The following is a 13511-nucleotide window of genomic DNA, read 5'->3' on the forward strand; positions in this document are numbered from 1 at the left end:
GGAATTAGACAACAGTGAAGGGGAGGACACTGGAGAATAAGGGGCCTGATAAGTGAGGGGAATTCTAGCCCTGGGACTTGGGGATGTCTATATGTTGCCCTGGGGATGTACCATCTGGAGACACATCCTTCCTGCTATTGATGCTTCCCCTCTTAGAAAAAGACCACAGCCTGGGAAGGTTGGCTATGGGCCACCTGCTCACTCCTGCAAAGCCCTGTCAAGACCCAGACCTCCTTGCCCACCTGAGGCTGGGATGCAGAGGTCTCAGCTAGGGTGTCATCCATGCCACCAACTTCCTTCTCTGTCCTGGCCCTGGATAGACCTTTCTCCATAGAAGCAGAGGAATATATCAATAGTCATCATCTGAGGGCAGAACCAGAGGTCATAACCACTTGTAGCCCATGGGTGGCACCCAAGTCTAAGACTTGTTACTTCCCTCATCTCTGGATTGTCAAGAGACCTATGAGGCAGGACTTACCGTATTTCAGTGTCAGAAGAAGGAAACTGCCAAGATGCTCATCAGAAAATAGCTTGCACTGAGCTCTTCTGACTTTGACCTCTTTTGGCCAAGACTCCATAGGTGTATTGACTATCTCTTTGAGAGTTTATGTTGATGGGAAATGGAGCTGAGAACTCCAGAGCTTGACAGAAGGGGGAGGCTCCACACGGGAGGGGAGGACCAAGGCAGCTGACTAATGGGCACCAAAATGAACTCCACTTAATCCTTACAGCCCTCCAAACATACCCTGTTGTGGGCGCTTGAGTACCTCAGTTGGTTAAACATACCCTGTTGCCTCCTACAACCCCAGGCCTTTGTTGTGCACATGCGTGGTAGAGTGTAGAGTGTGTGAGTGTTACACACACGTGTAGTTGCACATATATGTGTCATGGGAGTCATGTATATGAGTGTGAACTCACCCTAGGTTTTTTCCTTTGCCTAGAGCCAGCAGGCAGCAGCCAGAAGACCACTTCTTAGTCACATTCTTTATCCTCAACATAATCCTGTGGTTAGAGCTTGTGTTTATCCATGGGTGGCCACCTAGAATTTCAAGTTCCCATTGCCTTGAACTCTCTGAGCTTGGCTAACCCTTGCCCTTCTTCACCACCTGATGCTGGGGAATCTTGCCAACCTTCCTGTCTAGCACTTTCCCAGTTTATTTTCCTGCCCTTGGTCAAACATGAAACATCTACACTGCCTCTTCTCAAAGCATGGCTGAACTAGCCCAGTAACCTAGGCAGCCAAGGGGCTGAAAGGAAGGTCCTGGATGCAGGCACCAGCTGGGGAAGAAGCCCCTTCAGGAAGGCAGAATATGGAATTACACCATAGGCAGAGGTCTTGGGGAAGCCTGGTGTGACATACAGGGTCTGGGCTAAGAATGGCAGGGAGTAGGACAAGAGAAAAATCCGTGTTTAGAACCAACGAAACAATAATGTCTGGGTTGAGAGAGGCTGGTGGAGAAGGGCAAAAAGGGCCTGAGAACAGGGCCCAGGGTCAGGAGGACCAGTACCCAAGCAATCACATAATGGGGCAGGGTTGGTCGACGAGAGAAGCAAGGGACTGGGAAGGGGTCCTGTGGGACAGGTGCCATCAGTAGTTTGTTGACTGGGGTCTGATATTCTGTCCCACTGGCCAATCCATTTCTCCACAGGGGTTCCTCCTAGTACCTCTTGGAAAGCCAACCACTCCATGGCCTGAGACAATGGGACACATCCAGCCCTCCTGGGGTGCTGGCATCACAGAGCTGATTATTATCTCCCTTCCTGTCTCCTCCATCTTTCCTCCCCTTTTCTCTTTTCTCTTCCATTTATCTTCCTCCAAGAGAAAACACACACTCCATGCAACGTTAAGAAATTTATTTGAGGGAGGAGGAAAGAAGAGGAGGGTATGTGATGACAAATGGGTATGCTGGTAAAAAACAGGAGAGAGCTGGAAACATGGACTCACAGCAGTCACATAGGGATTAAGCAGACTGAATCATGGCTCCCAAAGAGTCCATGTCCTGGAAGCTGAGATACGTCTGTATTATCTGAGTGCACCTGTCTAATCACAAAAGTCCTTATGGAAGAAAAGGTGATAGAAAGACAGCAGCAGAAGGATATTGAAAGATGCTATTGGATTTGAAAAAGGAGGCTCCAGGAGCTAAAGATCACAAAGAATGCAGCTTGATGCTGGAATAGGCAGAGAAAGGGATTCTTTCTTGGAGACTAGTGGTAGTGTGACCACCAATACATTGGCTGTGGTCCAGCAAAATCCATTTTAGACTTCGATCTCTAGAACTATAAGAGAACAGACTGGTTTATTCTAAGACACTAAGGCTATGATAGGTTATTATAGCAACCACACAGAAATAATATAGAGACAATCAAATAGGCATAAAAAGAAAAAGACATGTAGAGGACAGGCAGGCTGGGAAACAGGCAGGTATTAAGTTCAGTGGGTGGTCAGATTCAGGCGGTAGGAGAAGGGTAACAGATAAGTAAATAGGATGTTTGGGGAAGGGTGAGGTGGAGAAGGACAGACAGTCTGATGCACAAGAGGAGGAGAGCAGGAGGCTGGCAGTGGGCAGAGTGAAAGGAGGAAATGGGCAGAGGACAGCAGACAGGAGAGAATGACAGGAAGACACGAGGCAGGCAGGCGGCCTCGGGGCTCATCCTTGTCCCCACAAGGGTTAGAGGAGGTTCCTGAGATGCCAGTGGATCCCATTCTTGGACATCAACACAATTCTTGGAGTGGAAAGAGGGAGCCTGAAAGGATCTGGTGCCAACTCAAAGCAGAGCAGGGTTAGGGTCACCGCTACCTTCATCTCATTCATGCAAACTGTTTCCCGATGCAGTTCCTGGGTCAGGGAAGGAAAAGGAAATGAGAAGTGGCATCAAACCTCCTGCCAGGAACAGCACATTCAGGGTCCTCCTGCATGGGCCCAGCCTGGATCCATTTTCCTCAAGACACACACACATCTTTATGCCTACCTAGCCTTGCTTATTTCACTCTCTTCCCTTGACCTTTGACAAAACCTACACTCTTCCAGGATTAGCTCCTATTCCTATCTGTGCTCTCAGCAGGCCTGAAATCCCGTTACAAGAAGGTCAGCACCTTGAACCAAGTCAAGTGATCAGTAAGACAGTTAATTATTAAGTTGTTCACTCTCTGCTCATGCCATTTCAGGTTTCACAATGTGAAGAGCAGGATAGGGTACCACAGGGCCATCCTTCAGGCCCTAGCCATCTGGAGTACACAGGGGTCCAGATCCTCAGAGAAAGGACAAGGCAGTTGGGTAAGGAACTCAGAATGGCGACAAGGGAAGCTTCTGCAGGGGCAGAGCCTTAGTGACACTCGTCCTGCTGCACCATCTTCCTCAGTCCCTCAGTCAACAAGCTGCTGTAGCTTTCCAATTCTACTGCAGAAATGTCTCTGCTGCCCTTCCTCAACCTCCCCACATAGACTTTTCTGTCTCCTGCCTCCATTCCCTCTTCTGATGCCCTGGCCCAGCTCTGAGCCTCCTATGCCCTCCATCATAGGTACAACATATCCACATGCCTCAGCTGATATCAAAGTCCTCTCTAGGTTGTTGGCTCACTTGTCACCTGTTCAACTCCCCTCCTCCCAGCTCAGCTCCTGCTGAGGAGATCCCAGAGAATGCCCTCCCTCCACCTCTGCCTGCCACATGCTCAAGGCTAAGGGCAATGCCAGCTTGCCTTCACTCCCACCCCTGCTCACTGTGCCTCTTCATTCCTGTACATCACCCTAATACTTTACTCAAGGACATATCACTTTCCAGAGTAGGACAGTGCCAGGAAAATGGAGCTTCCTACAGAGGGGTCAATTAGGAAATGAATGAAAGAAAGGAAGAAAGGAAAGAAGGAAGGAAGGAAAGAAGGAAGGTCTCTTTCAAGTGGAGGCATTTGTTTCTTGACTGTGAACTCCTGGAGCCAAGGGCACTAAGCCATCTCATAGCAGAGGACTTGGCACACAGAGACAGGCTTGATAGACAGTATTATAACTGAATGATGTCTCTTGAACTGAAAAAGAATCCCACCCTGAATGGAATAAAATATGAGTAACCATTAATTCTGAGCTAGGAACTGAGCTGTTTAGCCCTCTCCTGTCTCTACTGGCAGCCACATAACTTGCACCAATGTCTAGGAGGACGGACTCAATCCCAGGGAGAAGCAAATCCTGGAGCCAGTATCTGGAAGCACAATTTGCTTAAAGATGTTGTGTGAAATTGGGTTCATTCACTCTGTATGTGAAGGATTGTCAGATTTCTGAATTTGGAAAAAAAAATGGTTTTCTAGTAACTGCTTACAACATTTCCTGCAGTTACTATTTATAGGACACTCTCAGCAGCACTGGAGGATTTCACAGCAGCCACGCTGGACAATAGTTATCCTACTGAACAGCTACTTCACATGTGCTTTACATTTTACACACCAGGTAACGTTCAAATGCCAAGTGTCATATATATACAACAGATTGGATTTTCTCCCAAATGCAATTTAATGTCCTCATTTTTATATATTTGCCCATTTGGATGTCTGGACTCTAAGTGTCATATTAAGGTATATAGAGCCCAGATCATATGTAGTGTTTGGACACCTGGGAAAATTGTCAAGTGTACATGACCAGTACCATAGAGTCAATAATTCATTTGGTTGGTGAAAATAATAACACAGATAAGTCAAGTTCTTTATGAAGCCCCTAAGAGACTGTAGGAAACTTTCCTGTGTATGGCTGAAATATTTGAGGCATGCAGGAAGCTGAGTATGGAAACCCATGGAATGTAGTCAATGGTGCCGTGTGGAGGCAGAATGGGGAGTTGAGTAGAAAAGGCTGGTTTGAGATTGTGTGCAACGACAACTTTTGAGTCCATCCTGTCTTTGACTTTGACAACACTTGAAAATTACATGTGAGAAAATCTAATTCTGTAAAGTCATACTCACAAAATGAAGAACTCACAAGAATACCCTGAGCTATGGAACACCCACTGATACTGAATTGTGGATGGAGATTGTGTAAGAGCAATGGGTCAAAGTCTCCATGGCATTCAGTGATTACCAACTTTCTTTGCATAGAGACACATACCTCTTTCCCAGCACTCCAACATGCCAGGACATATCTACAGAAACCCACATAAATGTAGCAAGTCACAAACATCAAGTATGTACCCCCCAAATAGCCCCTGCCTCCTCCCATTCTGGTACAAGTGCCTCACCTCGAACCTCCTGAGAAGGGCAGGAAAGCATGGCTGTGTTAAGAAGAACCCAGTGCAAACCGGGAAGGGTCAAACACCTGCAGAGGGATCACCAGGGCCAGGACAGGTGTGTTCAAGCCCTTCCTTCCAATCATCCAAGGGACAGCACACCCAGAGGTGGGCCAGGAAGAGGGTTTGACCTGGAGAGGTCATCCCACCTCCTCCTCCCAAGGTCATCATACCTCTGGGTTTGGCCACACCTTTGGGTTGTGGTGAAGGGCATAAAAGGAGAGCGTCACTAAGAATCCTGTGGGGGCAGAATAGAGAAGGCTGGACATACATGCTAGTGGGGCCAAGGTGCACCCACATACAGCTTGCAGCCACCGTGAGAGCCTTTCTCATCACTGTGAATGGAATGACAGTATTGCAGGAGAGGTGGGGCAGATATAGCATAACAGGTACACATGTGTGCACAGGTTAGTAGATTAACCAAGACCAGGCCAAAGCAGGGAAGAACTGGAGGCTTACATTTTGGAGCAACTCACGGGACAACTCACATCAAGTACCATCCATGAGCCCTTGGGGAATATACATCAGTTTTTCCATCCTCACAACAACCCTCCAGTGAAGGCTCAGAACTCTTTTGTTCCCATGAAGCTCCTGAGCCTCAGAGAGGCTGAGCACCTTGCTCTGAGCACCCAGCTAGGATGTGGCAGGACGACAGGGATCTCAGATCTGGTCATCAGCTATTCTCTGCCATCATCCTGAAGCCTCCCTGGAGACTGGACCATCTGAGCCATGATGGTGAATTCTCTGATGTTTCTCATTAGCCTAGACCCTATAAGGAAAGACCTCCTATCCCCCTGCTCTGTCTGATGGTCTCTCAGACACTCATATATCAAAGAATGAGAATATTGGGGGCCTGGGTGGCTCAGTGGGTTAAGCCGCTGCCTTCGGCTCAGGTCATGATCTCAGGGTCTTGGGATCGAGTCCCGCATTGGGCTCTCTGCTCAGCAGGGAGCCTGCTTCCCTCTCTCTCTCTGCCTGCCTCTCCATCTACTTGTGATTTCTCTCTGTCAAATAAAAAAAATAAAATCTTAAAAAAAAAAAAAGAATGAGAATATTAAAGCAAAACCCAAAGCTGCATTCAGGGGCTGACATGTATTTATTTCTTGGATTAAACACTGTGGGAAGCATACCATATACCTCATCTGACAAACAAAGGAAATATTGGTTTTCTTGAGGGAGAAATGTCTCTGAAAGACATGCACCAACTGCCCAGAACATGTGGATTTCTCGCACATGTTCCTGTCGAGTGTTTATGGAGGGAGATTGGGGAAGTTCACACCTTTGGGTAAGGAGCGTCCGTCAGGGAAGCTGATGGGCTTGCTGAGCTCTCTGCAAACACCTGGATAGAGTCGCACATGGTGGTGTAGGGCATCTGGTCCAGGTGGTCCCTAAACAAAACTATCCTGAAGGGCGGGCAAAGCCCTGGCAGCCAGGGAATTCTCTACTTGAAGGGTTGCGCCTCCCGTCTCATGAGCACTCACCAGGTAATGGAGGCACCGTCCCCCAGGAGGCTCTGGATCTCCTCCTGGCATTTCTGCTGATGCTCTGTGTGTGTGGCCAAAGCATAGAGGATCCAGGAGATGCCACTGGCTGTGGTGTCATGGCCCTCAAACATGAAGGTGTCCACTTCCGCACGGAGGTCCTTGTTGGAAAAGCTGGTCTCTTTCTCCACCTGGGAAGACATGGAGTGAGGACAGGGTTTGAGTCCCTCCTCCACACTTGTAAGCAAAGCCTCAGGCCTTCCCTGCCTCACTCACCTGGGCAAAGAGGAGGATGTCCAGGAAGTCCAAGTGCCTCTTGCTCCCGACCTTCTCCAGGTTTCCCTCCTCTTGCAGCCTAGCCTTTCTCAGCTTGATCACTCGGTCTGTCCAGAACAGTGTTCCCAGGCAGAGCTGAATGCTCCGAGTGCCCAGACACAGACACTCACAGTAGCCCCATTCAGAGTGCCAGGTGGATCAGGAGGAGTGTGGGAGTGGGTGTTTTTGTTGGGGAGGGAGCTCTAGCACCAGGTGCTTGCAGGTCATCACTCCCTCAACAGCAGAGCCCAAGGAGGCTCTGCTTGAATGCAGGTAGGGGCTCTCATTCAGTCTTCACCCATGGGGTGGCACATGTAGCTGCTTGCATAGCACCTGGTACCCTAATACCTGCACCAGAGGAGTACCCGGTTGGGTGTTTCCCAGGTCCTGGAAGGGCAGCCAGAAACAGGACTCAGCCTGAGGGTAAGGGGCCAGTCCCTTTGGGATGTGCCTGATGAAGGAGGGGAGCTTCTCAGAGGGCAGATACAACCTGTGTGTTGATGGGCAAGCTGGCAGGCCTGGTGATTCCAGTGGCCTTCAGGGGTCAGTCTGTAGATGATGTCTTTCCAGTAGAAAACATTCATCATCCGAGAAAACACCAGGTTGTTCAGATCCCAAACGGCTTGAAGGTAGGACTGGGAGTTCCTGAAAGGGGAGGATGCAGAATGGACTGGATGGAGGGAGGCATGTGACCTGGAGTGTGGTGGGCCTGTGTATGGAGCATTCCTCAATCAATGGGACAGGAGACCCTAGGTGTTTGTCATGTCATTCTTACATCTTTGAGACCCTCAGCCCTTTATGAGGGACTTTGGCATCCAGGTTTCTTCCTGTGGCAGAGAGCAAGGTCTGTGCCTAATGAAGGCTTGGCGCAGGCTGAATCTGACTGTGGCCAGGGGCTCTCGGCAGAATGTGACTTTTTTGGCTGGTAAACATCCAAGCTGTGCTAACTGCCTTTCAGATAGTCCATCCCAGTTGGTAAGAAATAAGACCCTGCAGCTAAGGATTTCATTGACCTATCTGACTGTTGGTTGCCCTGGTAGCTGAAGGCACACTTCATAAGGGTGTCCAAAGTCATCAAGGAAATGTGTCCAAAGATCTCCAGAATGAGTTCTGGCTGAGGAGTTCCTCCCATTTGTCCTGTGGTAGAGGGACACATATATCTTTCTCTACTCCTCCAGAAGGCCCATAGTGACAAGGCTGGACTCTCTCTCTGCCTCTCCAGATATTCTGATGAGATGCCCTCACTTTCTAAAGCAGTTGTGTTTCATCAGTGTACGACCATATAGCCATTTGTTTGTAATCCAGTGAGTATTTTCTCAGAATGTAGTCTGAAAAAGTTAGTTAATTGTTATTTAATTAATCATGATCTCTTACCATCTGACTTAGGAAGAAGTTTAGTGGTAACCACCTTTTAGGAGATCAGAAAACATTGTTCCTCAGGGGACTAAGGGGCAACATTTTGTGTCTTAGGGTTGATATACACATGAAAAACAGGTGAAGTCCCAATTTAGGGAGCAAGAGTCAAGGCAAAGGAAAGATCAAGGGGGTAAGACTGGGGTTTCTAAAGAAGGGATATCAGGGACTTCAGTTCCTCTCACTCAACAAATGTCAGCTGAGTAGTGAGTGAGAAATATAGTCAGGCTCAGAGGTGATGTTATGGCAAGACCCAGCCCTGGAGGGTAGAGACTTGGTCTCCATTTCACTGCACGGAATGGCTAAAATCCATCAGAAGCCGTCAGCCCTAGCCCAGAGCCCACTTGAGTGACATCATGAATTGTACACCATGCCACTGAAGCTGCTACTGTTCAGGCCAGCCAGGGGCAGTTTGTCCTGTTGTCTAGGGGCATTGGCTACTCTTCCTGTCCAAGTCAAAGACCTGGAACAGGGACAAGAAGAGACACTTTATCCACCATGACTGTCTCTCCTGTGGGCAGTGAGCAAAGGGTGGATGTAAACAGGTGCCCAGATACTTTTTTGTTCCATCCATCCTCAGGGGGCCCTGTCTCATAGTATGATATAAGTTGTGATTCTGGGGGCCATGTCTAATGGATGTCTGAGGGACATAGCTGTCTGAGAGTGGACTTTGTGAACTGTACTGGGGGTGTGAATGTGCAGGTGAGCAGGGGTTGAACTTACCAGCATCACTTGGACAGAGTCGGCCATGAGCCCCACATAGGGCTTCAGGATGTCATAGTGGAAGGCTGGGGTTAGCATTCTCCAGTGCTGGAACCACGTCTTTCCATTCAACAGGAGCAAACCATACCCTGGACCACAATGGATGTGGGGGGTGGGGAAGGAACCTTTCAAGAGTTGACTGGGGACAACTGGGGAGGAACCTAGGGTGTCAGAAGAAGGGCATCCTGGACAAGGCAGGAAAGGACAGTGCATGTCAGGAAGGGGACTTCCTAAACCCTGGTGCACAGCTGTGAGATTGAGGTTGAATCAGAGCAGCACTGGTTAATGGAGGACTTCAATGAAAAGTTAGTCTGAGATCATTATGGAGGACTGAGAAGTGAAGTGGGAGAAACTGAGCTGCAGGAGGGCTTCCCTACCATTAGGAAGGGGTGAGGTTTTTATCTGAAGGAGAGAGAGGAAGCTCAATTCAGATTGAGTGGAGTGACTGTGGTGCTGTTCACCTCATATTTGTCTGGGCCAAATGGATATTTGTTGGCAACCTAAGCAGAAGGTGAACCATAGTTCTTGTTAAATATACTTACCTATCCAGGGAGCCATGAATCTGTAAGAACCATCAGACTTTGGGTCTGAAAATAAGAAAGGCATTACAAGAAACTGGAAGTGACCAACGAAGACAGGCTGCCCCAGGTCTAGACCATTGTCCCCCATCTCTTCCTGATGATTGTCAGCTGGCAATTTGTGTCAATCCACCTTCTACTTGCCTTCCAACCAGGACTCTCTGTCTTTCCTGATAGTTACTGTGGGCTCGGGAGGGAAGACTGAGTGTCCCACCACAGAGGCCTGTTGAGTTGGAAGTTGCATCAGTAAGAAATATAGCTTCTGTCCTCAGTGCTAGTGAGAAGACAGTAGCTTGACCAGTGTTCTTTTTTTGTTTGTTTGTTTGTATTCTTACTTTTTTTTGTTTTTGTTTTTGATTTTCTGTGGTGGCTCAGTCATTCCACGTGCCAGCACAGGCAACAAATTGGGGTTCCACGCAAGCCATCATGAAAAAGAAATTGTCTTGAGTTCTGGGATCACACCATTGTGGTGAAGAAAGTTAGAAAGAAAGAAGGAAGGAATAAAAGGTGGAAAGAATGAAAAGTGGAAAAGAGGGAAGGAAGAAAGAGGAGAGAGGGAAGGAAGGAGAACAGGAAGGTGTGAGTAAAGGAAGGAAGGAAATTAAGAAAGAAAGAAAGAAAGGAGGAAAGAGAGGAAAGGAAGGAATAAAGGAAGGAAGGAAAGAAGGAAGGAAGTAGAAACAAAGAAAGAAAGAGAGAAAGAAAGGAAGGAATAGAAAGAAGGAAGGAAGAATGAAGGATACAAGGAAGGAGAAAGCGAAAAGGCAATTCCTTACAGGTATTTAACCTTTCAAATAGAGTAACTGTATTTGGGTTTCTGCTGGCTCTTGGGCTGGAAAAATGGCAGTTAGAGTAGAGGTGTCAGTAGATATTTATGACTGAGCCAGCAGTCTCTCCTGAAATGTCACAGTCCCCAGGAATGTATCCAAGAGGGAAGAACCCCTCCAACAGACAAGTGGGTTTGCACTCACCCGATCGCCCCAGGATCACCTTCATATAGTCTGGGTCATAGACTATGAGGCTAACCCTGCTCCCCCATAGACAGCGAGGACTGGTGCATGGATATTTCTCTGCCCTTTCTGAAGCTCTTGTAGCTCCTGACCATTTTGGAGCTGTCACCAAAGGAAAGACAAATCAAAAAAACCTTGCTTCCTCTTTAGGTCCAGTGCTTAGAGAGGGGGTGGAGGGTAGGATGCCCACATGAAGATAGTTCTGGTTATCGGCAGTGATTAGGAGTTTGGAAATGTTTCTGATGAGCAAGGCTCTGATAGGGATTCCAGATTTATGGAACTTATGTTCTAGTGGGAGTAGAGGTGGGGAGTCAATCATGCCCTATACTGAGATGTGTTGTCCAATGACTTAAACAAAGAGGCTTCTCTGTGCTCCCAGGTCATGTCCATTGCTGCGACCACCCTTCTGCTTGGATCCAGTGCAGGGACTGCATGGTGGGAGCCTCTTACCATGAAGTTATGTTACCTCATCCTCCAGGGTCGCTCAAACCTGTGCAGCAGGGGCTCCTGGGGAATCCTGTTTCAGCACAGCTGCCTGCCTCCTTTCCGATTGCTTGCTCTCCAAGCCAGTTGGCTTCCAGAAACTCCCGCTCCTGGGTTGTCAGTAGATCCTCTGGGGACCCCAAAAAGCTAGATAGTGTTCTGCCTGGTTCTTTCTCTCCCTGGGTCACTCTGACACCCACTGGTTTGTTAGGTTTCCAGACAACCGCTTGGGACAGCCATCTCTTCCTGAGAAGATGTGGTCAGGGCCAGCTGAGACTATTAGAGAGGACATGGTGCCCATAGTGGCAGTGGCAGTAACTCTGTAGACTGATACTCAGTGTCTACTGGCTTTCAGGCTGCGGACACTCACACAGGCAGTGCTCCATGGCAGCTGTTTCACCTGGCCCCTCTTAGGAACTGGGGTCACAAAAATGTCCCCAAGTGAGATACCAAGACAGTGGTTGGAAAATAAAGGGTCAGCACAGGCAATCAATTATCAGGTGCTATGGGCTGTGCTGGCCTGTGGTCTCCAAGACAGGAGGGAGAATCTGGGAAAAGATGAGGCTCTTGGGTCATGGATTCCCATACAGGAGTTCCCCTTTCATGGTTCCTGACTGATTTCAGCCCTATTTAGTGCAGCAGGTTTGGTAACCTAAAAACATGCTAGTCATTCATAGACATTACCATTATCTTCAATTTTTACAATTAGAGTGTAATTGTGACCTTATGTCTGTGCCAGGTGACATTCAGAGATTAGTATAACTCACACAGGACTATACTCATGATCATGATCATCATCATCATGATCCCCATTTCACAGATGAGGAAACAGAGGGATAGAGCAAGTATTTGAAGTATGTGGCAGAACTAGGGTTGAATCCAGGTAGCTTGGCTCAGAGCCCATATGCTTCCCTGTCTAACTTGTCAATTGTCACCTGGCCTGAAAGACTAACTTTAACCTACTGCACATGGCAATCTAATTCCTGACTTAGCCAATAACAGAGGTACCGAATAAATGAAGTCTCAGATTTGTAGGAGGAAGAAAAATCTGGTCTGCAATATATTAGGCCAGCAGAAGCTGAGAGCTGATTGGGCCTTGGGGGTAATAGCAGTTATGGAAGTAGAACTCGTGTGCTTACAGTATCCATACCATTCGTGTAATGGGAGTCAGTGGAGGAAATTTTAGTGGTTGCTTAGGTCAAATCCTAGCTCAGAAAGGTGACAACTGCATCTAACGAAAGGCTCAATTTCTCCAAACGGACTATCTGGAAGTCATTAGTGCAACAATTTTCATGAAGAAACTGGCCTCTGACTATCTCCCTGTGGCTGATGTGAAGTTTCTGTCTTTGGTTCCATTTAGCTGAAATTGCTTGGCCTCCTCAGCAACATCCCCAGGCTAGGCTTGTTCAATCCACACAACACAAGACAGCCCCTCCTCACATGCCCCCACTTACTGATTCCCTGCTGAAGGACCAGTACTGACAGAGCTGGAGAGTAAGTACCATCTCCATCTAGCTGCAAGCTGCTCCTTCCTCTGTCATTCCATAACCTGTCCAGGCATCTCTTGGGGTCAGCTCTGTGCTGGTAACTGGGTACTAGAAGGGGGTGACATCCTTAGCCCAAGGAGCCCACAGTACTGTGGTTGGGGAAGGAGAATATGGAGGTAAACAGATTCTTTTAATGGTGAAACTCAATGTCAATACTCTTTATTTGCCCCATCCTGAAAAACTTCTCTCTCATGAGTGCCAGTAACTTGTCAGGGTTTTAACACTGAAATCACCAGTCTGGAATATCTCATAGTCTCAGGCAAACCAAGCTGGTTGGTTCCTTGCACTCGACATGACACCCCAATCTGGCAGGTGAGCCTATTTTCCAGGGACCTGATGCCTGATTCCTGTCTATGGTCTCCATAAGCTGTGAACCCCTCTGCTGTCTGTGTTCCCAAGCAGCTCAAGGCTAGGCTTCGAGGATGGGAATGAGTGGCCAGGACAGGGAAGGATCAGGAGGGGTGTTCTGAGAGAGGAGCTGGGGCTCCTCAGCTAGGAGGGGGAAGACTCAGGAAGGAACAGCCATCATCCTTAAGGTGCGGTGTAACCGTCTCTCAAAACAAGGTAGTGCATAAAATATAACCCATGAGAAATTGAACTAGTCTGGCAAGCATTCCTAAATGTTACCTTAAGAAGAACATGCATTAGCAACAGGTCTCTG

General features: G+C 48.0%; 1 protein-coding gene and 1 long non-coding RNA gene across 2 annotated transcripts; both read right to left on the reverse strand.

The window, feature by feature from the left end:
- Positions 1 to 5271: 5271 nt before the first annotated feature.
- Positions 5272 to 6567, reverse strand: LOC123386935. The gene is made up of 3 exons (XR_006601746.1): positions 6541 to 6567; positions 5435 to 5499; positions 5272 to 5290 (listed from the first exon to the last, which is right to left on the reverse strand). It is a non-coding gene; the product is annotated as an uncharacterized LOC123386935 (long non-coding RNA).
- A 61-nt stretch (positions 6568 to 6628) lies between these two features.
- Positions 6629 to 9901, reverse strand: LOC101685136 (cytochrome P450 4A11-like). Its single transcript, XM_045063427.1, has 4 exons — positions 9775 to 9901; positions 9194 to 9321; positions 7019 to 7216; positions 6629 to 6933 (listed from the first exon to the last, which is right to left on the reverse strand). The coding sequence occupies exons 1-4, from the start codon at positions 9899 to 9901 to the stop codon at positions 6739 to 6741; spliced, it is 648 nt and encodes a 215-aa protein (XP_044919362.1). The 3' UTR covers positions 6629 to 6738.
- Between the last annotated feature and the right edge of the window lie 3610 nt (positions 9902 to 13511).

This window comes from Mustela putorius, unplaced genomic scaffold (assembly GCF_011764305.1).
Source record: "Mustela putorius furo isolate JIRA1106 unplaced genomic scaffold, ASM1176430v1.1 tig00003853_pilon_pilon_pilon, whole genome shotgun sequence".
Classification (NCBI taxonomy): Eukaryota; Metazoa; Chordata; class Mammalia; order Carnivora; family Mustelidae; genus Mustela; species Mustela putorius.